The sequence below is a fragment of the Acanthopagrus latus genome, chromosome 16 (assembly GCF_904848185.1).
Source record: "Acanthopagrus latus isolate v.2019 chromosome 16, fAcaLat1.1, whole genome shotgun sequence".
NCBI classification, from domain to species: domain Eukaryota; kingdom Metazoa; phylum Chordata; class Actinopteri; order Spariformes; family Sparidae; genus Acanthopagrus; species Acanthopagrus latus.
Genome location: NC_051054.1, coordinates 15,332,181 through 15,359,939, shown reverse-complemented (window position 1 = coordinate 15,359,939; position 27,759 = coordinate 15,332,181). Strand labels below are relative to the sequence as shown.

At 46.9% G+C, this 27,759-nt stretch overlaps 1 protein-coding gene across 3 annotated transcripts in view; it reads left to right on the top strand.

The window, feature by feature from the left end:
- Window positions 1-27,571, top strand: part of crim1 (cysteine rich transmembrane BMP regulator 1 (chordin-like)) — a 36,410-nt gene extending 8,839 nt beyond the window's left edge. Inside the window, exons 4-15 of one of the 3 annotated variants that reach the window (XM_037072430.1) lie at window positions 5,611-5,853; window positions 9,935-10,114; window positions 12,388-12,591; window positions 13,452-13,580; window positions 13,908-14,061; window positions 16,863-16,984; window positions 18,772-18,990; window positions 20,747-20,962; window positions 22,277-22,498; window positions 23,273-23,395; window positions 23,992-24,170; window positions 25,244-27,571. In XM_037072430.1, the coding sequence (XP_036928325.1) occupies window positions 5,611-5,853; window positions 9,935-10,114; window positions 12,388-12,591; window positions 13,452-13,580; window positions 13,908-14,061; window positions 16,863-16,984; window positions 18,772-18,990; window positions 20,747-20,962; window positions 22,277-22,498; window positions 23,273-23,395; window positions 23,992-24,170; window positions 25,244-25,438 (2,186 nt within the window). In that variant the 3' untranslated portion in view covers window positions 25,439-27,571. The remainder of the gene's footprint in view (window positions 1-5,610; window positions 5,854-9,934; window positions 10,115-12,387; window positions 12,592-13,451; window positions 13,581-13,907; window positions 14,062-16,862; window positions 16,985-18,771; window positions 18,991-20,746; window positions 20,963-22,276; window positions 22,499-23,272; window positions 23,396-23,991; window positions 24,171-25,243) is intronic. The other 2 variants (XM_037072431.1, XM_037072432.1) reach the window with 2 other exon arrangements.
- Window positions 27,572-27,759: the final 188 nt, after the last annotated feature.

Below are 27,759 nucleotides of genomic sequence, written 5' to 3'. Positions count from 1 at the left end.
CTCTGTACTTCATTCCCTGTCGTCAGAATGGCTGTGTTGAGTCTGACCTGAAAACCTCCTCTGTTATTAACAACACCAACCTCCAGAATGAGCTAATAGGACGGTGGCTAACAGAACTAACTAGTTAACATCACCTACAGTTAACAGCAGTTAGCAGTTATTCTGATGATATGCTGCCCCCCTCTTTGTGGGGGGGGCAGGAATTTGAATTCAACACAAGGCCAATGCTTACATAATGCAACTTTCAAAGTCGACCTTGTGTTCCAACACTTTCACAGAAACCCTTTACAGACATCAGTAGGAGCATACTGTAGATTCTCTTCTTCAGATCTCACATGTGGTAACGGTTTGGCCTCTCACTTTCTGTCTGACGCACTCAGCGGCTCATCCCTCTGCCGGGACTCACTGTGATCTGTTAAAACTCAACATCTTTTCTGCCTCACCACAGTTGGTGCTCAGTCACCTAATGCTGCCTCGTGTAGCAGCAGCGGGATCCCGTTCTCTCCCTGGCGCACAAAACCACTGATGTAATTTGGCTGCGAACGTTCAATCGGCGGCAACGTGGTGTGCTAGACGTATCACCCACATGTCAGGGAAAGAGGATGTGATAAGTGCGGGCGGGAAGATAGGAAATCATAACATTTTGTCGAGGTATTTGTGTCAAGAAGAGGCCCCGGGGTCCTTGGTTTACATATTTCATTCATGATAAGGCCCCTAACTGCTGTTTCAGAGGAATTCCCCTGTTGCCGCTCACTGACAGGAACAAGTCGACAGTGTAGCTGATTCATACATCTGGCATCACTTAATACTAATATTTGCTCAGACAAAGTGATTATTATTAACTGTGATTTGTCTCTTGGTTTGTCGACTTATTTGTCCTTGTGGACTGAGAATAGAGCAGAATCATGTAGAAGTTCATGGGCGGTTCATCAGACGATGAAACGGTGCCCACTATGATGCAATGGCGCAAACTGACCTTGCGCCCACAAATTCACTTGCCCACCTATGCCACCTCCGTCCTGCCTCTCTCTGCCCTTGTGAAAGGCCTGTTAGTTCTGCTCGGCTGCAGCCTCTTTGTGGCAGAGCTATTACTGGCCGAGCCAGACCGCCACTCACTGGCAGGGGCGCGAGACGTCTGTTTGTGTGTGCATGGAAGCGACGGCCCCTGTTGCACACCGCAAGCTGCTCGTTTCCCTGCGTGTGACTATTTGTATGTGTGCAGGTGGTGATTTCAGAGAAGGAAACAAAACTCTTGTGAGACAAAGAACTTCCCTTAAAGGTATGTTGGGACTGCTCTCAGCCCACTCGCTACTCATGGTCAGCCGCTGACCAAACCGGCCAGCGTTAGGCCAGCAGGAAAACCCAAGAGACACACTCACATGAAGTCTTCCTGCATTCCTACATGTGCGAACCTAACCCCATTCAATAGATCTGGACCTAAAACCTCAGTCGTTGACCCAGCCATAACCATTAAGAAATCAAAGACACACTGGCTGCAGCCTAAGCCAGCTCTTGTTGTTCACAGGCACATTTCTTCTATCATCAGCCAATCAGTTCCCAGAAAGGGAACAGATCCTTATGGCCAAGATCCACACATAACTCAACCGGCTCGTCCACAATTTATTTAACATCTGTCTACACCTCAGCCCCCCCATGGAATTGTTTTCTATATTTACTACCGATGAGTGTCCTCTGAGTGCACGTGACAACTGTTCAGCTTTATGCATAATGTACACTACCCTAAAGCACAGCACAGCACACTCACCCTTTTCATATGCATTTTGAGGGTAGATATAACGATTGTCGATCTCCGTTTGAGGGATGGGCCCTTCAGCCAGATAGACGTCCCGCGCGCCTAATCTTATTGGCCATCTGACGGCAAGGAAAGGGTGTGTTTCAGTGGAATGCACACATTCTATGTTCACTAACTACACACACACACACACACACACACACACACACACACGAAAAATCTATGTGCAGATTTTCACCTACATGTGGACACTCTCATTACCTCACCCAGACATGCTCACTCACAGCCGCAGCGGTGTTACTTAGGACGCTGCGATCACGTTTTTGAAATACAAATATTTAGCCAAAGAGCGAGAGAGCAAGAGAGCAAGAGAGCGAGGCGTGCAGGCAGCAGACGCAGGCCTGCTTGCATGCCTACGCCCGACTACCTCAGGCTTCCCACCACGGTGTGAAGTTCCCACCGAGCGTTTCTTCCCGGTGACCCCGTCTGTGCCTTTTGGCCTGGACCCCCTCCCAGGCCTGCTCCGCGCTCCTCACACGTACACTCACACACGCTGATACACACGGCGAACAATGCCGACTCTCTCGCCTGTAACTGCTGGTGGGCGACGGGCCAGGCCCCCACAGCTTTACGTGAGAGACGGCCCTGATGTGTCCCTTTGCAGAGCAACTTTATAAAACCTGAGGACAGACCAGAAACCCACGGAGGGCAGCTGGACTGAGACAGCTTTGTTCTCAGCTGACTTGCTTCCAAAGTCAGTCAGCGAACAGAACTCACATTGTGCGCTTTTTCCATGAGTAAACTCAGGCTGTCAACACAGCCTCCTCTGCCTGGCTGAGCCGCTCTGGTTCGGGGAAAGACTGCGCTCCTTGTACAGCGGGGCTTGAAGAGAAGAAAAAACCCATTTAGATAGGAGGTGTTTTTCTTTCTTTCAATGAGCTGCTGAGATGCCAGAAATATGCATTGTTAAAAAAAGAGACTATTCCGTGGTAATGAAGCAATTTCCGTTCCTCGCCTCTTCCAGACTAGTGTCAGGTGTGTGTGTGTGTGTGTGTGTGTGTGTGTGTGTGTGTGTGTATGTGTGTATGTGTGTATGTGTGTGCCTCTTGCAGGTCAAAGGTCTCCCATTCTTTGCTATCTTACAGTCGCACAAGTGCATGTGTTGCCTAATCTGCACAGAGAACTTATCAAGCATACCAAATCAGGCTTTTTGTGTTTGTGCAAGCTGGAGTATGGCCACCATTGTGATACGAAGATTGGTTCAGTGGTTGCTGACTCACTAATTACAGCCATTTATGCTCAGAGATAGAACACAAACAGCGCAGGATAAAATCCATTTGCCGCTGACTTTTTCCATCCTCCCTGTCTGCCTATTGTGTTTACAAATGCGGCAGCGGGAAAATTATATTAATTGGACCTGCAAGGGTTGGACCACTTCCACGGATGGATACAATTCTATTCATTTGAATGACAATGGTATGTCTGCCAGCTGCTTTTCCCAGCGCACTCTAACCCCATCCATTATCACAACTGAAAGAGTAATCAGCCTTCTCTGGGACTCATACAATTCGCGGAAAGTGTTTTTTCAGTGCAGAACGTTGTGCAGGATCGTCCCAGGGTGTTTTCTCTATGGCTTTAAACACTGTGAGGTTTTCATATGCAAAACCAGTCTTCAGCTGAGCAACAGCAGCGGCGGCAGACTACGTTTGGACTTTATTGGAAGTAAAACATTCGCCAATCAGCGTTTCCAACTGAAGTTTATTTAACTCCGGCGCAGGAATTAGGCCAAAAACCGTTAAAAGGCTCGCAGCCTCCCTTAATTTGGGGGTTTTCCCCTCATTTTCTATGACACTATTCAGCCACGAAGTTTATCAATGAGAGCTTTGTGGTGGGCCCTCACTGTTCCCAGGTTGCTTGAGTAAACAGTACAGTACAGATACCTCACACTCCGGCTCTATTTATCTGGAGCCAGAAAAATTCAACGTTTCCCTTATCCTCAATTTCATCTGTCAGAAATGTTACCTCCACCCACCGAAATACAGCAGGCGCAGTCTTACAGTCCCCTCTCCGCCATGTTTATCCTGAGTCAGGCAGACATCAAACAGCTCCTCAACTGCGACGCCAGCAGAGCATCGGGTCGGAACAAAGACGATGTAGTTACGGGGAAGAAATTCTAATCAGAAGAGAAAAATCTTCTGAATTTTTTTTTCTTAAACACACTAAATACACAACCTCTTCGTTTTCTCGACTGAATAAACTGAATAAGCAAACGGACCTTAATGGGCAACACAATTTCATACTGTTTTACTTGACTTGTTTACAGTTGGCGGACCCTGCCACCTTTTCTAGCTTTAAACACTGGGAAACTTATTTTCCTCTGACAACATCTTGTTTATTCGGTTATGGAAAAGATAAATGTCTGAGTTTGTATTATTACCTCACCAATATAGTCCAAATAAAATGAATTAGAATTTTCTTCTCCCAAACAACACAGTGCCCCTTTTCGACAGTATACAGTGTAATTCAGAGGTCTGTCTGTTGAGATGAGGAATCATTATCGGAGGATCTGGAAGTCTGGACCCTGAACCGCTCGCTTCGGTTTCCCCGTCTTTTGGCGAAACCCAGAGGGATCCACTTACAGGTCTTCAAATGTCAGGGATGAGGCACATCCTCTGAGAGACTCGTGTTGCTCCGTGGAGCCAGCAACGGTCTGGGAAGACCATCAACAGAACTTGGCTTCTGGAAACACTACCAAAACCCCAAGCGCAGTTACGCAACCTCAGCCCGTATCATTTCCTCCCCTCAAAAACCCTGCGTATGCAAAGATCGTCGAGCATTCCCAATAACTAAATCACTATCCCCTTAATTGAACTTTCCTATAAGGCAGTCATTTGTTGTCACGTTTTCCTCCTTTAAATGCCAGGGATGATTTAAACTACATGGATAACTACCAGATTATCCTCATTCTCATCCATCATCCCCGCGCATGTTAATGTTTCCGCTCTTCCTCTTCAGCTGTCAGAGTGCTACAAAGTGTGTGTTTGCTGTGCTTTCAGCGGGGGGATCTGGGAAACGACTTAGTGATTGACAATCATGGGACGGGACCCGAGTCTGCTTCGCCGCAATCCTTCTCCTCTGCCTGCACTGTATACATTACAGCGACACTGAGAACCAAAATAAACACGTCTTTGGTTCGGAGTAATCCAATCTTTGTAGGTAGCTACTGTTCTCATACAATGTCTGCACAGAGGGGCGCTCCACTTTTCTTTTCCTGAACAGGCTCCAAAATACACCCCTGAGCCCCAATCCCAGATTTCCAGAACCTCCTGCACCCCCTTTCCTCGCTAACAAGGGGTATCAGAGCTATTATGTGAATGAATAGACAAACACAACCTGGTATGCTTAGCGAAGAAGGGGAGATTCTAGACTGGCAGGAAGAAAAAAAAACACTCTGTTGAAGGTTGGCTGGTATTAATGACTGCTTTTTAGAGCGTGAGGGGCTGTTTGGGTTGCGAGCCAGGCTGGGTGGGATCAGAGGCCCGCAGACAGGATACGCATGGAGCCTTGTCGTGTCTATGGTTGCCGCTCACGCTTCTCTGGCAGGATGCTGTGAAGCTGTCACGGACTGAAGTGGGGATCTGATGGCTGCACGGGGTTTGTGTTGGGCCAACCGTGTGAACTCCGTAACACGAGTAGCGCTGCTCTGAAGTGTCTTAGCTGACACTAAGAGCAGGCAGCCCTCGCACACATGCACAGAAAAACCGGTACTTGCTCTTGGAGAGCAGCGTCGGCACTGTCACAGCGAAAAGCAGCCAATGTTTTACTAGCATTAATGTGCGTCCTTGTCTGTGTTTCAGAGGAGCTGCGGTGCGCCGGAGTGACGTGCCCCACTCTGCAGGTGCCCTCCTGCCCCAAGGGCTCAGTCCTGACCAAGAGCTACACGCCCCCTGCTGGCTGCTGCCCCTCTGTGCCGCCCCAGTGCACCTGCGACCTCCGTGCCTGCCACAAGCCTCAGTGCCCGAGCGGACAGCGCGCCGTGCCGCTCAGCCAGGCCAGCGGTCAGCCAGGAGACTGCTGCGACATCTTCGAGTGCCAGAAAGGTGATTACACAGAGCTGCACGCCGCTCTACAAACCATTTCGATTGGCCTCCCGCTGGGAGTGGGTAGCAATGGCACAGTCGGTGTGAGATTCATCGCCTTTGAGGAAGCAATTATTTCCCTTAGAGTAAGGCTTTCCTCCCTGCTGACTAAATGTCCACAGATGAAAAGCAAAGCTGCTGATTGGATAATTGCTGTTGGGCTGTTTTTGTCAGGCTGGGTCAATGCCTCTCAGGGTTAAGACCATGGTTCAAAGGCATTTTTTCAGGGGTGTATCCACAGATTTTTACTGTTGCCTGAAGCAATATTGCAAATATAATGGATTTTAAATACGCCTGTGCACCATTTTCTCACCTGGTAAAAAAGAGGAACTGCAAGGAAAGCGAAGCAAAGGGAGATCACATGCAGAGCATACCTGTCAACACTCCGGATTTTCAAGGGAAGTCGCCCATTTCTAACCCTGTTCTCCCACTTTGCTCCCAATCTGTATAATCTCCTGTTGCATGCACAAAAGACCCTCCTGATGTGCATCACTCATCGCTGCGCCCGCTTAAGCCCTACGCTGCGCTCCGATTCCCGCTGAAGAAATTGATGAAACGGGTCCCAAAAAGAAGAAATATGCTTCCAAATCTTCCCCCTTTTTTAAAGTTAATTTCAGATGTTGGCTTTCAATCACTTTGCTTCACTTTTATGTACTAATTAACTTTACTGTGAGCCCTGAATTTAAGACTTATTACATGTAATTCTGCTTTATTCTGTTAATCTGGGGTGTTAGGTTATATGCAGGTGGTCTCCGTCTTTTCCGCAGCCTTATGTTGGCAGGTATGATATAGACGTGGCCCGGAGGCAGCCAGGAGAGTCAGGAAGGCAGGGAGGGGACCTGTGGTATTGGTCTGTTTACTCTGTGCTCCCAACAAATATTCGCTGTTTTACCAACAGAACAAATTCCCATTCTGGCCCCTCCACATGCATAAATGAGTGCCGTGTCCCGGAATTAATGGACTTAACGAGCCCAGTGACCAGAAAAGTGCTTAGGCTACGAATTTGCTCAACAGAAGTGCAGTGTCAAAGGGTTCCTGTCTGGTCACACGTCCAAAGGGAAAAGGTTCAACAGTTCATTGATGGGAATGCTTTTTATGTGCTCCAGTCTGCCAGTGGGGAGGGTAATCGAGTCCGGCAGGCCGGCGGGGGCTGAATGGCAGCCGTGGGGGCCATGGGATCAGTGTTTTGATAACAAGTGTCTGCTGCTCTTTGGGCCCGGGGCTTGATGCCTTTTGTGCTGCCCCTACCGTCCGTTAGGCCTGCATGACTGCGCGCCGTGTCAGAAAGCTCCACAGACAGGGACACGGACAAGGACACACACTGGGGGCCCCCCTAGTCACCTCCCCGGCCCCTAAAAGCACTGGCTCCACATACTGTATTCATGTCAAGTCTAGGTTGCTCTCAAATACCGTACCTTTTCTCTAATGGAACACACTTTAGCACGGCCCCCTATTGTCTCCGTGTGTCAGGCTTGGACTGATTAACTTGTTTCCATTGCCCACTTGGCTGAGGGCTCGTATTTAGTCAGGGTCAGTGTGTGCGGTGACAATAAATCCCACCTGTGTGTTTTGGCCGCCGTCGCAGATATAGTCTTTCCACTGCTGGCCGGAGAACGGCTGCAACTGGGTGGCAAACTAAACCTGGCAGCTCCGTCCTGACCTGATGTCATCTGATGTCACAGATAATCCCGTTAGATCCTGTTTAGCCGCGCTCTGTTGTTTATCAACACGTTAGCTGTAACATACACCGCATACGTCCTCTGGATGCCGCCTGGGCTCGGGGCTGAGATCGTCACACCGATGGTTCTCAGGGCTCATCTAAGAAAAACACACAACAACCATGTTCTCAGAAAGTTGATGTTAGGGACTTAATCAAAATGTATATCTCTACATTGTCATTTAATATTCGGAACTAATCAAAAGTCTGTAAAAAATGATTTTAATAAATCCTGCCACTATTCCTCCCTGGGGAAAGTCATGCTTCCCTCTGTGGTTTTGCCTAATTCGCCTCTAAACCACAAGAAGCGCCAGTATGACAGTCCATTATGAATGATTTAGACCTGCCTGGGGTCAGTGTTTTATGGCCCATCCATCTCCGCATCCAATCCTCACCTCAATTTAGAGAAGACTGAACATCACAAAGCATGACTGGAATTTAGACTCGGTGCCGCAAGTTGTTTTAGGGATTACCATTAACAAACACTGCGGAAATCACATGCGAGCGTCCCCTCGTGTGACTTCCTATTGCTTCTGCGAGCGTTAGAAAACGTTGCCGCGCCTTTTGATTTCGGCCAGCTAGAGTGCTTATTGCATTTTCTCTGCTTGGCTTTGCACGCACGCAGAGCGGAGGCCGGCAGGAGGACTGAGGAGGAGGGAACACAAAGACGGCGAGGAGGAGAATAAAAGATCAACAAATCCCCGCTCCGCTTTCAGCTAAGTTGGCCCACCTGCTTTGCGTTAGAGCGCGGCGCTGCTCGTCGGGAAGGCGCGGGGGTCATCGGCGCGGACGCTTTGAGTCTGCGCTCAAAGGCGTGCAGATGCCGGCCACCAGCCTCCACTCTCGTTTATGGGGAAAACCGCTGGCCCCACATCTGCTTGCATCTGTGCAATGCATTTACTCGCCTAACTAGTGCAGCTACTCATCTGTGATTGTGGAGACTTTCTTACATAACCACGTTGCCTCACCTCCCTCATGTTGGAGTGTGTTTGATGAAAAGTTAGTGTGTGGTTACTTGAGATCTCCGAACGATGAGTCACCCAAACCGCCGTGGTACATTTGAAGACGTAATCGAGCATTACCCACTGGGACGTCGTGTTGTAATCTTCCTGTTCCCGCGGCTATAAAAACTACCACCATTAATTTTAAACGATTAATTATGTTTGTGTCATTATGTGGACTGAGGATGTTATTATTATGTCTTTTAGCTTTTTAAAAAACTTTACAAACACATATTCGGCGTGTAATGATTCTCCAAACCCATGGTTCAGTTCAGACCTTGATTTTTGTTTGTTTGTTTGTTCCTTTGTTTTTTGGGGGTGTTGAACAAGAATCTCAACAAGACTATAATTCCATTACGTCAAAGCCATCACTCACATCCATTACATATATTTACTATGTAAACAAAAGCAAATGAGTCACTAAAAAACTCTTCTCTTCAGACCAGCGCAGTGAAAAGTGGGATGGGAGTGAAATGCAACACATTTTTAGTTTACAAGCAGCCCCTGAATGCACCGTGAAGAGCACAGTCACTTAACAATAGCAGGCAGTTTTTCACAGTCCAACAAAACGTTTTAGGGAGACCAATTTGAGGAGAAAGGCTCTTATTATTTTTTTTTGCAATAATTGTTGCCCTTTTGAGTGCAGGATTGGCAGCAAACTGTTGTAAGTTAGTGTGAGTCAAGTAAAAAGTGAAAATAAAGTGTTTTGACGCGGCCCGTTTTCTGTGAACGAGACCAGACTCAGGTTTTCCAGCGGTGCTGTAACTAAGCCCATTTATCTCACAGTAAAAGGGAGCAGGTTCTGAGTGCTTGGATGCTTCTAGAAAAGGCAGTCTGGAGTACTGATTCACTCCACCTGCCACCAGCACACTGAGCCCAGATTCTGCCAAAGCCTCAGACCCACTACTGTTTTCTTTTACTCGGCAGTGCAAGAGCCCAACGCCTTTTCAATACTTGATAGATCCCTGTGAAATTCCTCCTCACGGACTTGGCTTCATTGTCTGATGAATGCCATTCCTCCCTACAGGCTTTCACCTCGGCACCATTTGGTTCAGATAAACATTTCCATCAATCGTGGAAAATGAATGGATGTTTACGGATTTGTAATTCGCTGTATACAGCTGTGAAAGTCTCTCACCGATCAGCCTTGACGTTTGTGATTAAAATCTGTGTTTCGTCTGTCACGCGGTCACGAAAACAAAATTCGTGTGTTAATCTCTGCCGAATGTGACGGACACCTGCCCGTGTGCTAAGCGTCACAATCCGCACATGGTGCCCGGTTTGATCCGTCTGATCATTCTTTTCCCTTGTCTCTCCTCCGTAGTCTCTCCCAAGTGTGTCCACAATGGGAAGGAGTTTTCCGAGGGCGAGGTGTACCGCATGGACCCCTGCTGGCTGTGTCAGTGCCGGGGTGGGATCTCCTTCTGCTCCAAGGCAGAGTGCGCTGAGCTGGACTGTGAAAACTTTTACATTCCTGAGGGCGAGTGTTGTCCCGTCTGCATAGGTACACACATTTACCTTTTATTATTATTATTATTATTATTATTATTATTATTTAACCTTTATTCTGTTAAGATATAACAACATAATTCTTAATTTGGCCAAACGATAGACTGTTAAAACAGGTGGAGTTTGATTCACGGTAGTGTCTTGGATTTTTTTAAAGGGATAGTTCACCCCAGAAACAAAAGTACATATTTCTCCAGTTTCCTGTATTGCTATTGATCCATCAAGATTCTTTAAGTATGAGTTGCTGAATTATGGAGATATAGATGCCTTCTCTCTGAAATATGATGGCACACAGTGTATCTTTCCAGAAATTGTGACCCGGTTACTCAAGATTATCCACAGATCTTGTTGTAAAAAGTTTAATGTCAGAGCTGTTTTCTTTCTGCCAAAAAACACCCGGCAACCATATCACTACGCAGGAGGAAGCGTGCATTTACTCACGGACAAGAGGCTCAGGTTCATGACGGCATGGGGCGCAAACATTAATGCTGTTCTACTCGGCTCAGATATAATGTTAGCTAGTTGGTTGGCTGAAAACTTGGGAACTCCCACTAAAGCAATCTAGATAGATAAATAGCACAGCTGGTAGCACCCACATGAGCTCAAAGCCATGTTGGGAGCTCTGATATGGCCCATATGGCGACCACATCACAGCCTGCTAAAGACAGGAGATGCAGACGGTTGCCAGTTCTGGCCTCGGCCCGCTCGGCTACAGTTGATCGGGCGTGTGAACGGTGAGTGAAGAAGACAAAGAGCGAGGCTGCGTCGGAGATCATGTCAGGTCACCGTTGGAAGAACACCTGGAATACGCAGGCATTCAGATGGTATGGAATGCTTTCATCTTCTTCCTATGGAAAGCTGCTCTCCGCTTACTGTACGGTTCACTGCGGAGAACATTGGCTGAAATACCCTCAATCTGGATCAACCATCGTATCTAAGGTTACCTGGTTGTGGTTACACTTGAAGCTGCATTAATCGTTATTTCTGTTTTAAAGGTATACTTTGCAGAATTTTCTGGGAAAAAAATGCAAAACAACAAAAAAAAAACAATGTAAAGGCTCTTACAAAAGTTATCCATCTCAGTCATCACTTATGATCCACTAGAAGTGCTAGAAGTGTGTGGTGCTGTCTTTTCCTTAAAGAGCTGCACACAGACACACAGAGGCATGATGTGACTTTTAAAGTAATGCTTGTGAAGGTTGTTGATTGTTGAGTCTCATTTCCAGATTTTCAAATACCAAGAGATGCAGCAATCAGCTGTCTCTCTGCATAAAGTTACACAGTGTTTCTTTAAAGTGTTTTTATTATAAGGGTTGTGGTGCTGAATACAGGAGGTGTCACAGTTAGACAGAGAGAGAGACCAGAGGAGAGAAAAATAGATGCTGTTCAGGTTAATCACAGCCTGATTAGACGGAACCTCTACGGCCAAAACTCTGCCGGGGTCTGACAGGGCAAACAGGACCCCCGGGTACATAACAGCGCAACCCCTCGCCCTCCGACACGCATTCAGCAAGCCCCATCAAAAACATGCAAACGCGCAGAAATATGAATACACCTTTGTGTCAGGCAGGGATAATGCTGAGACCACCTTCTAACCTGCCTCTGTTAGCAATAAACAGTGGAACAAAAACAATGAACACTGTTTATAGTAAATGGAAAAAAGGCCCGGGCACTGTGCATCACCTCAAGCTGAGCAGAGCTGCTTAATGGTTCCTTCTTAAGACTAATGGCTTACACATCAAAACATTTCTTGAAAGTGCTTTGGAGTGAAATTTATTGTATCATACTGTGATACAGGGTTAGGGTTCACAGCTGAAACTCGCATGGATGACTTCAAGCTCTGGGACCGGCCCTTGTGAATGTCATCACCCTCGCCGTGGTCCCGATGATCAAATCTCGCTCGGGACGACACAGTGATACCCCGAAACTCATCTGTCTCGTCTCAACTTAAATCCCTCCGTACGTCGCAGCCAGAGGCCTCTCCTCACTCGTAAATGTAAATGAGTCATTTAAATTCAACTCCACAGGTCTTGGTGATGAGCCAGTTTGCATATCTTGTTAGCTCACTCATGGGGCATCCTGCATCCTCTCAGCCTGTCTCCTGTTAATTCAATTACAGTAGAGGATGGACTGAAGCTATGGCTTTAAATTCCACTCATGGCAGCCAAACCAAACTGTACATGTGATTGTGCTAAGAATCAGATCCAAGATTCTCCTCTTTCCTCTGATTTTCTTCTTTAACCCTCAGTGTGTATCTCCCCCCCCCAGATGTGGAGTTACTGTCGATGGACAGCACCAAGGCGAGCTGCTGGGTGAACAACAAGCTGCGAGCCCACGAGGAGCAGTGGAAAGAGGACGACTGCACCTTCTGCCAGTGCGTGGACGGAGAGCCGCACTGCACGGCCATGGCCTGCAAACAGAGCTGCCAGAACCCGGTCAAGATCCCCGGAGAGTGCTGTCCCTTCTGCGAAGGTACGGCGCAGGCCTTCAAAAACCCGCCTGTCTCTTATTATTTATCGTATCTTAACATATAACCCGGATCTATGTGAGGCACACATTAGCCCACATACCACATGGAGGAGGCTCCTGTGTCCCCGCAGCTTTGCCACAGAGGCCATGTCAGCATGGGCTCATTAAAGGGGAGGCCACGGAGCATTCTTCGAGCTGCAGGGTTCTTTGTGTTCCTTTATTACTGTTGCCCGCCAAAATGAGACCCACCTGTGTGTGCGAGGCTGCGCCGGGCTTTTAAGGCAGGAGGCTGCGTAATTGAAGTGGATCCTTTTTTTTTTTTTTTTTTTTGTGAGCGTAATTAGTTACAGCTCGTTGGGCTGCTCCTCCCAACGAACGTGGCAAGAGGGCGTCTGACGGGAATGGCCGCGGTGCATGTGCGCTGCTGTTGTTGACTCCACAATGGAGCTGGCCCAGATTCAAGCGAGTCTGGGCAGTGCTAGACACTGTCTCCAGTCCAGGGGGACACTCTGTTATCTCCACGTGTAGACTAACCAAAACTAAAACATGCTCTTCAGATGCATTTGACTTATTAATAGGAGACGGTTCCACACAATAAGAAAGAAAGGTATAATCCCCCCTTACAGTGCGACCCACCCTGGTGTAATTGCTCTGCATTTATCCGTAATTACTGTTTACTCCAGAATAGGAGCACCGTAAATAGGTAGCTATTACAGTTGGCACAAATAGCACAGATGAGGTGTTACACCTGAGGGGATCCTGGCACACGTATCAAAAACACAAAGAAAATCATAAAATAAATCTGTTCTTCGTTGTGTCTTGTGCAAACTTTTTATCCTCCATCATCTCTTTTTCTTCTCCAGAGCCTTCCTACGAGACAGTCAGCCCCATGCTCTGTCCTCCCCTGGAAAACTGCTCCCTCTCAGGAAACGACTGCCCCTATGGCTTCCAACAGGACAGGAACGGATGTCTGCTCTGCCACTGTCTCAACAGTAAGTTTACTTTCCTCCAGAGGGTTCGAGTTTGACTGGCGGGAGCTTGAACGTGACACACTTCTCGACATGCCGCCTCTTGTAGCTTTGCCTTAAAATGTGTGGACAAACAACGTAGTATCTACGAGTTCGCTCGTGCTGACGTCAAACAGTCGCTCGGTTTGGATATCAGCAAAGACATGTTCGCATTCAGGACAGCTCATTTGTGTCCATGGCTGCAGTCTTTACAAGAATGTTCCTGCCTTTATGCCTCGTAGCAACTCATGCTCATGCCTTTGATGGATTGTTGTGCCCATGATCAGATGACCTCTCCCTCAACTCTTTCAGATGACTCCTGCCCCGACCTGGGAAAATACTGTTCCCTGAAATGCCCGATGGGATACGAGAGGGACGATTTCGGCTGCGAGGTGTGCGAGTGCAGCATCCCCATGCCCAAGTGCCGACCTCTGACCTGCACTAAGACCTGCCCCTATGGCTATGTGTAAGTACACCCAGTGAACCTGTGGGTTTCTCTCTTCTCCACCCCCCCAAGTCCACATTTGCTAATTTTTCATCTGTGTTTTCAGCCTGCTTCACAAGCATCTGTGGCTGTTGGTGACATCACATGCAGATATATCATTAAATATGCTCGCTGCATGTACATGCTCATAAAGAATAATCTTAGTGGGTAGTTGTCTTTATTTTACTACTGAGAAAATGGTTTTGGGGAAGAAATTCTAATCAGAAAAGACTGATTTTAATTGATTTGATCTGTTTCAATAGGTAGTTAAAAACGTAATAACCACAGGCCAGTGCCTGTTTGGTCCTGATCAGCAGGAGGTAGAAGAGGCTATGGTAACAGTACCGTAGTTTGGCATCACAGATCAAAAGGCCTACCTTGGTGGCCGGTCCAAGCCAGGTCTCTAAATCTGTGTGTCAGAGTGTGTGTGTGCTTGTGTGTGTGTGTGTGTGTGTGTGTGTGTGTGTGTGTGTGTGTGTGTGTGTGTGTGTGTGTGTGTGTATGTGTGAGAGAGAGTGTGTTTGTGTGTGAGTAATTCACTGTGAGGTCCTGCAACTCCTTTCCTCATAATCCCATTTAACCCAATCAAACATCTGGAAGTGCTCTCCAGCAGGACGCTCGGTCCCCAGGCGACGCTCTCATTTCATAAATCATCGCTCCGTCTCAAAACGACGATCAAAAACACATCAGGACAAAAGCTGCCTTTATGAAACGTATATAGTTGGGATTCTTCTGGTATCTCAACCATGCTATGTGGAGCCACGGCTCAAGATGGGCCTGATATGTCTGTGCAGGAGAGGAGATGAGGAGAGGAGAGGAGAGGAGAGGATGAGGAGAGGAGAGGAGAGGAAAGGATGAGGAGAAGAGAGAGGATGAGGGGGAGCCCATGGGGAAAAGAAGAACAGGAAGTCCCGGCTTTATCCTTCATAAGCAGCTGTTTAGGTCTACCCTCAGAAGTCAGAAATCCTCTGAGAGCCTTCCAGCCTCACAATGCAGATCTGTCTACTCACACAGGATCTCAGCATGCAGCCACCACAAAGCAACAGAAGGCACAAAGGATCTCTGTGTTTATACTGTTGATGACATCCTCTGTGTACTGTAATGCACATATCCAAAACTGCAGGCGCGGGATGAATGTAAACCCTGTAAAGCAATGCGTGCCCATGTGTTGAACACTCCTCTCCTGTGTCCAGATGAAGGGCTTTTCTCAGGGTCGCTCTTACGACTGAAGTTGTGTCTTAAAAATCCTCCATAGCTCAAAATCATCACTGTGACCTCACAGGCCATGAATGGCATTCTTCTGGCCATCACACTTGCGGCACACTGGAAATTGTGCCGAGCCAGCAGTCCCAGGGCCGGGGGGCCCCCAGTGCCTCCCCGAGCCCCTCTATCCCCCTGGAGCCCAAAGCGCTGCTTGGCATTCCACACACCATCTTTAAACAAAGCCTTGCTCTAAGGTCGCAGCACTCTCTGTCTCTGTATTTGTACAGTGAGGCTCTGGCCAAACCCTCACAATGTTGTTTCAATAGCTGTTATTGCTGTTTCAGCATAGATAGGGCGCTCTGTTTTCTGAAGGCTGACATGCTCTGTCCTCTTTATGGGACACAGCACCCATCCATGGGTTCGAGGGGCTTATTTTATTTATGCTGGCCTGGCAGATGAAGATTAATCGAGCAATTACCCAGACCTAATGAGGCCACTGCTTCATAAAATGGGTATCATCACTTACCCTGAGAGAGAAAGAGAGAGAGAGAGAGAGAGAGAGAGAGAGAGAGAGAGAGAGAGAGAGAGAGAGAGAGAGAGACAGAGAGAGAGAGAGAGAGAGAGAGAGGGGTGGAGAGGAGGCTTGCTGGGTTAAAGAGGCCCGAATGTTAGACAGAGAGGGATAGAGAGTGAGGCTAGAAGTGTGGATGCAGGTCACTGTTTCATCTGTGTTTTGACAATCTATCAACCTGCAGCTCATCCATGTTTTATCAGGCGGATAATTGGATCCGACCGGCCTATTTCCAGCCTCTGCAGCCTCTGCACTTAATACTGCTCCGCTTTCTTTTTAGGTGAAGGTATCCCTTTAATTAGGCTTTGTTCCGACAACTGGACTCATCCACCGACAACAAGGAACAAAATGTGATTTAATTCATTCATTTAGTCTATAACGGGGTCAGGGACCTGAAAGCAGATAGGAATGGTGTCAGGATGCCTTCATTTTGGATGACACAAGGATGACAGCAACTCCCATGATCCCATGCACCATACATCTTCTGTCTAGTTTTGATTGAGAGAAACCCTCTTTATGAATTGTCACTTATGCCTGACCCTCAGAAGGCAATATCTCTCTGTGCTCCTCAATCAACATGCCCACATTAGTTCTCTTCTGGCCGCTGCTCTTTGGCTCTCTTATATGTCTGCCAAAGGCTTTTGGAGCAATAAGGATGGCATCAAGGGCGAATTGAAAGCATCTGAATTGGCTTTAGATTGCTCCATCCACAGTCTGCGGGCTGGTATGATGTGCAAACCACAGGGAGCTCACGTGTTGGCCTTTTTATTTGGCTTTTCTTTAAAGGCAGCTAATGTAGAGAGAGAGAGAGAGAGAGAGAGAGGGGGGAAGCAGGTCCAGATGTTGATTATACCAGATGTGAGCATCTGGTTCTCAATCACAAACACCACGATGCTCTCCTCTTTTATCTTGGAGATATCCTCGATGTGGCGCGGTTTTCATTTGGACAGCACAGGAGTGGCATTGTTTAAGCTATTTGATTTTTTTTTTGTGATTGTTGTCCCCTCAGGAGGAACAAGCACGGCTGTGAGATGTGTCGCTGCGTCAAGTGTCCCCCCTTCACCTGCGACAAGCACTGCAGCGACGGCTATCGGCAGAACAGGAAGGGCTGCTCCGTCTGCATGTGTAAAGGTAACCGAGCTCTGGCCTTGCTGCAAAGCACAAGACGGTACCTCAATAGCAATTATGTGACAATAGATCAGGGGTGTCAAAGTGGTAATTTTAACACGATGATTGCCATGTACTTAAGGGCATTTACTCTATCGATCTACACAGGGTCTTAACTGCAAGCGGGACAAAAAAAAACCCCCACAAACATCTGGTTTTTGTCTTCAGTGTAAAAGGGTACAATTGGCATTCATTCCCAGACCAAATGACTGCTCTGATCAGTGGTGGTGGAGTTGGACATCTGGAAGAACACCCTAGTTTACACCCATTTTCCGACGCGGTGCTACGACACATGGATGTTGGCACACAGAGCTGCAGACAGGGGAGAACGCTGGATGAGTAGTCCCAGGCCGTTGGTCGTGGAAGGCCAGAAAGGGCCTTAACTTAATCTGTTGGCGGGGCCCTTTGGAGATCACCTCGTCCTGGGCCCGGGCAAGACCATTGGCAGGCTTGCTGACACGTGAATAACTTTACATCCGTCCCCGTTCAAGCAGCGCTCGGGCATCTTTTGGTGTGCCAAACAGCCAAATCAAGTGCAATGTAACGAGGAGGAGAAAGAACAGAGATGTCTCACACCTTCTCTACTTCCATCATCAGCTCCAGAAAGACCCTGTGTAATTCAGAATGTTATTAAGTTATCTGTTGCTTTCTACCTTCCTGTTGTCAGGAGCGTATGTGAGGTCAAATGTGACACAAGACACAGAGTCTTAGGTGTGAGCTGTATAAAGGGTAGAGGTTGGAAGGAGATAGGAGAGCTCAGTTAGCAGAGTTGAATTTCTGCCACTAAGCTCCAGCTTATGTTTCCTGTGACCTTCTGGTGCTCCACTGTGGAGACTTTTATGAAGGCTTGTTTTGGTCCTTGTCGGTGTGTTGCTTTATCCAGCGGCTGTGTGCGGAGCTCTAATTAGATTCCCTCAACCCCCCTGAGTTTGAAGCAAGTGTACAGACTCCATATTTATGCGCCACCACATTTTATGCGATGTGTTTATTTTTTTTTGCCAGTTTAGCTGCATTATAAATATGTCTGCCTCAAATATACCTCTGGTTTTCCTGCATGGCGAGATGATCAGTAGGACCAGCTGGCTCCTCGTCTCCGCAAACAGAGCTGCGACCTTCTGCAAATACACTGCTGTTTACCTGATTCTGAACCCTTGTATCGGCCTCTCTGTGGACTGCTGAAATATTCAGGGATGGGAAACTTATCTTTTTTTGGAAGTGCATTTTTCACTGTGCGTTGTTTCCAAGCCAAGGTTTCACATGAAAGAGAGAGGAGGCATCTAAACATAAGCCTGAACTCTGCAACGTAGCACTGCGTTCGGCTTTGTTCCAGATCCCAGCGGATCCCTGCAAGCTTTAACGGCCGTACTGTGTTTAACACGTGCAGGGTTACTGGCAGCGTGGGCCCTTCATAAGTTGTGATTGGTCTGCATTTTAGGTGTTATGTGATGATATGACGATATTTGGGGATTGTGGGGAATTCATTAAGCTTTATTCAAGGTTTGATTGTGAACTGACATTTGGTACGCATATGCAATAAAGTAATTCCAGCAAACAAAACCACAACCACTTAGCTCTCACTTAGTCCTACAGTGAAATTGGCCCCTTTTTAACAGTAAATCATAAATGCACTTAATGAAATTTCCACGGTGAATTTACAAGGTTCTTAACTTGAATGTTTGCACAGTTCCTCCATGGGTCTTTCCTCTAATCCCCCTCTAAGGTCTGTGCCTCTCTCGTTTGTGTCTCATTAGAAAGTGGCCATGCCCCGAGCACCACTGTCCCAGCACCGATGCCCAGCTACTGCCTCACCTCCAACGGGCACCGATACGAGGAAGGCGACGGATGGCATGACGGCTGTCGTGACTGCTACTGCCACGCCGGACGGGAGATGTGTGTGCTCATTTCGTGCCCCGTGCCCAGCTGTTCTCATCCAGTTGTGAGGCCTGACCAGTGCTGCCCCACGTGTGAGGGTACGTCAGTTACTTCGTTTTGTATCCAGTTAATACCATTTTCAAATCCTATCCAGATTTGGCCATGCTTCCTTTTGGCAATAGTGACATTGTGCTTGCCAAGTTAGTTTGTTGAGATGTGGCGATGTGGTGACATTGCTCGAAACAAACTCCGAGGTTAGCTTAAATGTGCAATATGTAAGAATCTGGGTTAACAACAAACAGACAAATACAATCATTAAGTGAAGAAATAACGTCTATGGGTTGTGTTGCAGAGATATCTACTGAAGTTAGCATGTTAACCAGCTAGCCTCAGCCTGTCATGTCCTGTAATACCCCTGCATGTTCCAAGCCCTGACCACTAACTGCATGGCTAACTGAGCTAACTACAGTTAGATGCATTTAGTAGTTATTCTGGGGATATGCTGCCCCCTTTCCTGTTTGGAGTGTCCTTGCCTCGACAGGTGGCCACTTCTTGCATATTGCATCTTTAAGTTTTTGCTGAAACTGTGTGTTGAAAACATCTGTCACAGTTTGCAGACTTCCTGGTGCAAGACTTGACCTCCCACACGTGCTATTATTTAGCTGGCAGTTTTGCATTTTCCACTTGCAACTGAGGGCTCATTACCAACATTATGGGTGCGCTCATGTTCAACGACTTTATTGCAGAAATATGTTTGCAGATTTCAGCAGTTACTTGAATTAACAGATGACGTATTAAGGACAAAAATGTAGACAATTAATTCAAATTTGCAGTCAAAATATTAGGTTTTTCTCAAGCAATAAGGATTTTCTTGGCAAAACCTGAGGGTTTGACTAATACAATCAGGACATTCCCACAAGGTTCTCATGCAATATAGGGAAGTAATGAACACTCCGGTATCGCTCATAATCGATTATTCATCCACATCATGGTGTGATCAACAAAAATGAAGGCCCAAACGACTAAAAAATGTAATGATCCTTTTGAATCTTCCCCTCATTAGATAAAGACAAACTCAGACGTGTTTGGCCTTCTAAATGAAGATCTGAGGCCTTTGTTGACTTAGTTAGCATGTGCACACTGCACTGCTTCACAGTTTTTAACACACACCCCAAAAATGCTTTAGGACTTACTTTGACATTCAATAACAGTTAATACACATGCTTCCTTGCACATATGCACACACATACATCTAGCAACACACACTATACAGCCTCCTAACAGCTCATTCAAGCGAGAGCTTCAGATCATTAGCTAGCTTCTAGGCCTTAGACTTGTCGGCCACTTAAACTCTCAAACACACAGTCTCTGTCTGTCCGTCTCTCTAAAAATGGAAGGCACACTGATCCACACCCACACGTTTTTTTATTCACAACCCTCCGACTCATGCGGGATATTTATGGAGGAGTGACTCAGTTGGCTGTTCAAATATTTAGGAGTGAAAGAATGTCTACAACTTTCAGAAGCTACGCACACTTTGCAGTCAGGGGACAAGGGGCTAACTCTTTGCAGATGTCTGCTACTCTGCTGGACACAGAGATGTTTTCAACTAAACGAGTGTCAAAACACGAGTTGGACACCGCCCTGCACTGCCCGAGGCTTCATTTTAATGGAGGATGGTCTCCCGTGCATCCTCGTTCGTGTAACTTATGACCCTGTTTACTCTTTCACTCCGTCGCGTTGCAGTGGGTGTTACGAGCTGAATGAATGTTCGTTTGGCACAGGCCAGAATGTGAAGTTGACTGCAAACCGCTAACATGACTGTTTCATTTCTTCTCCTCTCCTGCACTGTAGACGAGTCAGGCAGCGGTCAGCCAGAGGGGATGGACATGGTGGTGTGCAGAGCGCCCGGGGGGGAGTTTTACGTGGAGGGGGAGACCTGGAACCTGGACGAGTGCACACGCTGCACCTGCAGGAAGGGACGTGTCCTGTGCGACACTGAAGTGTGTCCCCCGGCCCTCTGCCAGATGCCAATCAGGAACAAGGACACCTGTTGCCACGTGTGCCCAGGTAATAAGAAAAAGGGCAGGAAAAAGACCCAGGGGGGTGGGGGCTGGGGGCGTCAGAAGAAAAGAATAAAGCTGTTTTGGATGTGCTATCAGCATGTGGTTCTGGAAGGTCTTGCATGTTGCACTCCGCCGGGCAGTTTTATGTCAGGCCCACAGACTCATAAAGAAACCAGCCAAGACCGGTTGGGTTTACATAGCAGCACATGTGCACCGCTTTCACCCAGCAGTCCTCGCCGAAGGTTCATCGTAACCTCTCTCATAGCTGGAGGCACAAGAATGTAACTATGTGATTTGCACTCAATCTGCGCTATTCCCCCCGGTTATGGGAATAAACTCCGACAACGAATGTCTACGCAAACGCAAAACCACACGCATATTTTATTTACAAGCGCACCCAAACACTCGAGCCTCTCTCATACACTTAGAATCAACATGTCCCGAGCGCTCCCCCAGCATGAGGCCCACAAATCAGCAATGCATGACTGCGCCTGGGAGCTGCTGCTCCTTGAGAATGCCGGCCCGCCTTATCGCTGCATCTCCCTTCACAAAAGCAGATTGTCAGAGGCCGGCCTTTGATATATGTATGGGTCTGGTCACCAGGAATGTGGGAATAATACACATCTCACTGACAGGCCCTATGATGTATGTGCACTGTAGAGCAGTGCGGTGTGTACATGCTAACTAACTCATGAGAGGGCCTCAGATCTCAGGCCTGCAGGGGTCTGATGAGACGGAGAGATAGGGCCACAGAGCTGACATCTGACATATGGAGCCACTTGTGTTTGTGTTTAACATACAGTAAAGCATCTTTCCCTTGGCGTCACCGTAAAGGCCCCATAACTTCTGTGGATTGAGATGTTATACAGCAGGGATAAATGGAGTCGTGTGGAGGCTGTAGCACTCAGACAGAATTAGGATTTTCTTTGAGAAATTCTCTTCAAGCTAAACTTCAACCTGACATTACAAAGGCTTATCAAAGGTGCAATATGTAGGAATGCTATCCAGCTAGCCCCAGCGATCCAAGGCCCTTGCCAGTCTGGCCATACTCATGTCAGAGTACAGGACTGCTGGCTACGTGGCTAACTAAGCAAACTAGCTAACGGCAGCCACAGTTAGCAGCAGCCAGCTGTTGCTCCTCTGATATGCTGCCCCCTGTATGTCTGGAGTCTAAATTCAACAGCTGGACCGTTCCTACATACTACACCTTTAAGTGAGGAAAGGAGTTGGAACCTAACCCAGCAGGCAGCTCCGTGTCTGACCTTATCCTTTAACTATTTTCGTTAATAACTTTATTTGAACCCGTGTGCAACCGCAGACGAGACCCAGAGCCCGCTGCTGCCAGTCAACAACAGCCAGCAGGAGTACTGCATAACCAACGACGGAGATGTGCTGCTGGCGGGAGACTCCTGGAAAGCCAACGCCTGTACCAGCTGCACCTGCAACAACGGCACCATTCAGTGTTTCTCCCAGCGCTGTCCGGCTGCCAACTGCCGGGTGCCCGTCTTACGCAAGGGCCAGTGCTGCCCACACTGTCTCGGTGAGTCTCAGTCAAGGGACGGCTGCCTTCAAGACTCAACTTTGAGTATTTTTATGGCTAAAACTCAACCCTGAGTTTATACATTCTGAATGCGGTTCATGTTACACACTAAATAGTTGTTTATGTACCACTTCCACAAAGTAAGAACAAGATGTCAAAGTTGTGGTACCACTGGAACGAAGCCCAGCCCGATGTTGTTGTTGGGAAAGTCATAATTTATAGCGCCACACGTCAAAAAGAGGGCGTCACCGAGGGGTTTCCTACACTGACTGCGCGGGTATGTGTTTGTTCGTTAGACACAGCCACTCTGGCGCTTCTTAGGCAAACAGAGCAAGCGTTGGCAACACCATTCCATGTGACATGCACACACGGGCACCGCTCGGAGCGAAAAACATTCCTCGAGCATCCGCACATTCACACGTGTTTCCTGTCCCCGACTGAATCGGCCCGCGTCGCCCCCTCTCCGTGGCGGCACAGGAAGGCAAAGCTCCATGTCAGCTTTTCCTATAGAGGAAAACCTCCGCAGAGGCACCCATTGTTCACCCTGACATGGAGCCGTTTCACCAGGCCTTTTGTTTTTGTTATTTGCCCGGTGGAAAACAGAGCTTTTCACGCAATGCGTTTTGAAAAAAAAGCAGTACAGAGGAAGTGCTTATAAACACACCTTATCAATTTCGACACCAGGGAGTTGGTACATTCCCTCGCAGTTATGTCTGGAATGCTTTGTATTGCACTGGTGATATCAGTAAATGGATCTTATTCTTGTCTGAACAGAAGTAACAACGTCGGTGCCGGTGATGGTGTCTACCAGCGCCCCCAAGACAACGGCCTCTGTGACGGTGGAGAGTGCAGCGTGGATCACTACTGTCACTGTACCGCCCATCATCGCTGAAACAGGTACCTGCTCGTTAAATCATCCACATATCCCCACTTACATATAACGCCCCTTTTTTAAGTTGTTCTCCAGTATAACGGATAGGCTAGGAGCTTGTCAGGCGCATTTAGCTGCCACCGCCCAGTGGCTTGTCTTGGTTGCCTGGAACTGACCAGCTGGATCTCATGACAGAGATTTGGTCTTACTCAAGGAGCTGGTTAACCAAGACGTTTTGGCTAACCGCATGCAGTGATGCCAGCGCTTTATTTAGCTTCCCCTTTCCTCCTTTTTCAAACATCCTCAAGCCCATCATGGATTCATCCCAGTTATTGGCATCACTCTGTAGCCTTCTTCCCCTTGCCAGTGTTTGGAGTTTGTAAATGTTTATCCTGATGGAGGGTGTTTGGTGATGCCTTGACAAATGAGCGAAAGGGAAATTAACTCATGCTGCACTAAAACGATAATGATTAATGGACGCGGGGTAAACATGAGCTCTCTCTCTCTCGAGTCAGCCAGTGTTTATTTTTCCATGTTTAATACCGAGCTGTGAAGCGAAGAAATAAACTGTTTTCAGATTAAGGGGCGGGGCACTAATATCGATGTTGTCTGTGTCCCACAGATGAGCCAGGTCTGGGTGAAAATTACCCCAGCCAAACAGAGATGGCCCTCATCTACCAATCGGCAGCCTGGATCCTGGCAGGTCTCCTGCTGGCCATCATCATCTTCCTCATCGTGGCGTTACTTATCAACAAGAAAAAGAAGTGGGTGCAGATGTCCTGCTACAGCGCACCAAAGAAGGTGAGAAGAGATCCGTAAATCACGTTAATCGGCTCATTATTTTCAAGCGCTGGCTTAAAATGCTCCTTGATCTTTTCGCTTCTGCTACCTGCAGCACTAAAGCCGTCATGACGTTAAGATTAATGCCGTTTCCCCTTTGCCCTGCACTTTTAACTGGAACAAGGTCATGGCCATCATGGGGATCTACAACTCGACCATGAAATGAGATTGTAGCCCCAGAAGATCCCAAATTTGTCAAGAGAGTATTGTCAGAGCAAACAAGTGCAAGATGAAAAAAATTAGAGAGGAGTCATCTGACCTGAGTTATGGCTCCAAGGGCAAGAAGGGCATTGGTGGAAGAAGTGTTCAGATCCTTAAGTAAAAGTACAAATACAGTTATCTAAAAACACACAACAGTAGAAGTTACAGTACAGTTTGTATTTCAAAAGCTTGTCATATTATTTCTTATTTCTTGTTTAAAATCTTCCCTTTCCACGACCATTTGGACTGAAAGTTGAAGTTTTGTAAGTATGCAAAACGTTTTTTCTAGAGCTTCACAGCAAAACCATGCTGCAGCATTCTCTGAAAACAGCTGAAATCACCCTTTTTTCTGTTGTTCAGGAGAATGCTGCAACATGGTTTTGCTGTGAAGCTCTAGAAAAAATGTTTTGCATACTTACAAAACTTCAACTTTCAGTCCAAATGGTCGTGGAAAGGGAAGATTTTAAACAAGAAATAAGAAATAATATGACAAGCTTTTGAAATACAAACTGTACTGTAACTTCTACTGTTGTGTGTTTTTAGATAACTGTATTTGTACTTTTACTTAAGGATCTGAACACTTCTTCCACCAATGCCCTTCTTGCCCTTGGAGCCATAACTCAGGTCAGATGTGAAGCTCCAGAAAAAATCATTTTGGGATGAACTTATCTTTTAAAATTAACTGGTGTCTGAAGCTGGAAAATGCTGTGGAGAAAAAATAGTAAAGTTAAGAACAAGTGGCACAAAATTTACTCCTTAGGTACAGTGTTTAAGTCAATCTACTTTCCGCCACTTAACAAGGGGCTGTGTTCTTTTTTTCCTGTCCTGCTCAGACTGTGATCCTGAAGAAGCATGTGAACAAGAACTCGGTGGTCTACATGGAGCCCTCCAAGGAGAACAAGTTCCAGAACGTGAAGAACGACTGCGGCATCATCCACTTCTCTCCGGAGATGAGCTCCCCCTGCCCGGACAAGATGACCATCCCCAGGGCCAAGCTGAGCATGGGCAACGACTGGACGCCGCGCTAAAAACAACAACACCGCTCCAGCTCCTACCCCCCCCTCCCCAACCCCCCAGCAGAGCAGCGCTGTCCAGCACCTCCCACTCTCTCTCACCTCTGTATCCAAGGCGATTGGGTGACGCACCTTGGGTGCTGCCCGTGTTCCCATCCTTCCTTTTCTGAGGATGCTCGACGAGAGACAACACAAGCGACCTCTGTTTTTCTTCTACTATGTGTCCATATTCTTCTTTGGGTGCAGTGAGACGCTGGGAGGTGGACGGATGCACGGACATAAACATAAAAAGGACTCTGCTTTCAAGCGGAGAAGGAGGCAGCCGGAGAGGCTCCTCTGTCAGAATCAGACTTTGACTGTGAACATTGTAATATTATTGCTCGTTATTGCCTCCTTTGAAACTGGAACGCTGAGGCAATAAGAGGGGCATTAAAAAGCTTTAGGACAGGGGTTTGGGCTGTAGTTTAAAGGGGCTGTAGAAGATGAAGCCCCCCTGAGATCAGCAGTGCTTCGTGGATGTAATCATTTTCAGCAGCAGGGAGGCCAAAGGAACTGATAATCCAGTTGGATCACGTTGGGGTTCAGCAGCCAAATCATAACAAAGTCAACAGGCTTTATGTAGACCCCCAGATCCAAACCCCTGCCTTAGAATGTGTGGTTTCCATCTTAGTTTTTTGTATATTTCTACAGTGTTTGTACTCGTTGTAGTGTTGTTCTTGGCCACCTCTCGTTTTTATTATGGGTGTCTCTGTGGGGCCAGCTTGAAAACATTTTGAAAATGCCAGTCCAAACATTCCCCCCCAAGCCCCAATCGAGTTCAGGAAGGACACACTTCCCAGATAACCGCCTCGTTTTCTACCTTCAACTGACCTGAGTCGTCCCATTCAGAAAACTCTGGACGACAAACAGCAATGAAACGTGAATTTCACCTCCAGTTCCTCTCTCGCCTTTTTTTTTTTTTTTTTTTTGCTTCATCATCATCTCAAAAAATCGCAAGAGCTGAGGTGGTGTGACGTTCATCTGGGAAGAATCGTTTTAGCTGTGCCAGACACTTCATCTGGCCTTTGATACCTCGCCTCACTGCTTCATTTACAGCTGTGTGTTTGTGTTTTGTGTGCGTGTGTGTGGATCTTCCGTTCACAATGAATGTTAGCGATAGTGATGAGTCGTTTTTAAAGCCTTAATTCTATAGCCTTAATGCATTTTCTCTGTTTCTCCATTTAATAACCGAGTTAGCCCATATCAAGTAAGCCTAAAAAACAAAACAAAAAAAAAACTAATATATTCAGATTTAGTTGTACAGCGTCACTGATGGTTCTAATCAACTCTGAAAGTGAAATTATGTGATGTGGAGATGTTAAAAGTGTATGGGGAGCTTGTTTGGTACACATTACAAATTAAGAGCATGTTAAAGAGACGTAGCACTTTTCTTTGGAGCCAGTGTTTTTCTTTTTGAGAGAGAGAGAGACAGAGAGTCCTGCAGGGATTCCTGGAGGGATAAAGGCCCCTAATCAGGGATTTGATAGGCATATTAGCCCCGCAGAGATGTTAAACCACTCAAGTGAACACGCTGTTGCAGCTAGAGGCTCTGTACCAATCTGATCAGCACGAGGGGAAGGAGAGAATCTGAGAAGCATTACGAAACAAGGAAAAAGGTCTTGGATCGGAGGTTTCGACCCACTGCCAATTTCTCAATACAAAGACCAATCTGATGCCAAAATTGGTTGGAGACCAGTTTTATATTGAAGTGTTTTAGTAACTCGGTAGATTTGTGTCTGTTTGAATCATGACTATGTGCTTTAAAAAAAAAAAAAATGAAGAGGTGACTGTAAAAGCTTACGCAGTTCTTTGTTCTTCTATGTGTAAAAAAAAAAGTAGTTTAAATTAGTAGGACAGAAGAGTACCTTATTTATTTTTTCACATAGCTTTATTTATTAATACTATAGGTTGAGATTTTTTTTTTTTTGGAAAAATGAACTTTTTGGTAGCCAAAGCTGCTGTACATTGTAGACTATTTACCATTTCTATCTGCTATATTCTATACAACCTTATTTATTTCACTGTTGCAAACCCTGTAAATATGTTTCCTAGATGATGAACTGTAACATTTACACTTATTTTGAAAAATAAATGTGTGAACCAAAGTAGCCCCTGCATCGATGATACTTAAACTCGGTCGGAGGAGCCATTCCCAAAAGTGCCGTGATGTCAGCCAAGATGGTATCTGTTAGTGGTTTGTACTCGCAGGCTTGTTCACATCTGGTCCTGGAGTTCTGCTCCAAATGGGAATTTGTCCTCTCTTAGTTGCTTTAAATGCTTAGCCAGGTTGTTCCCTT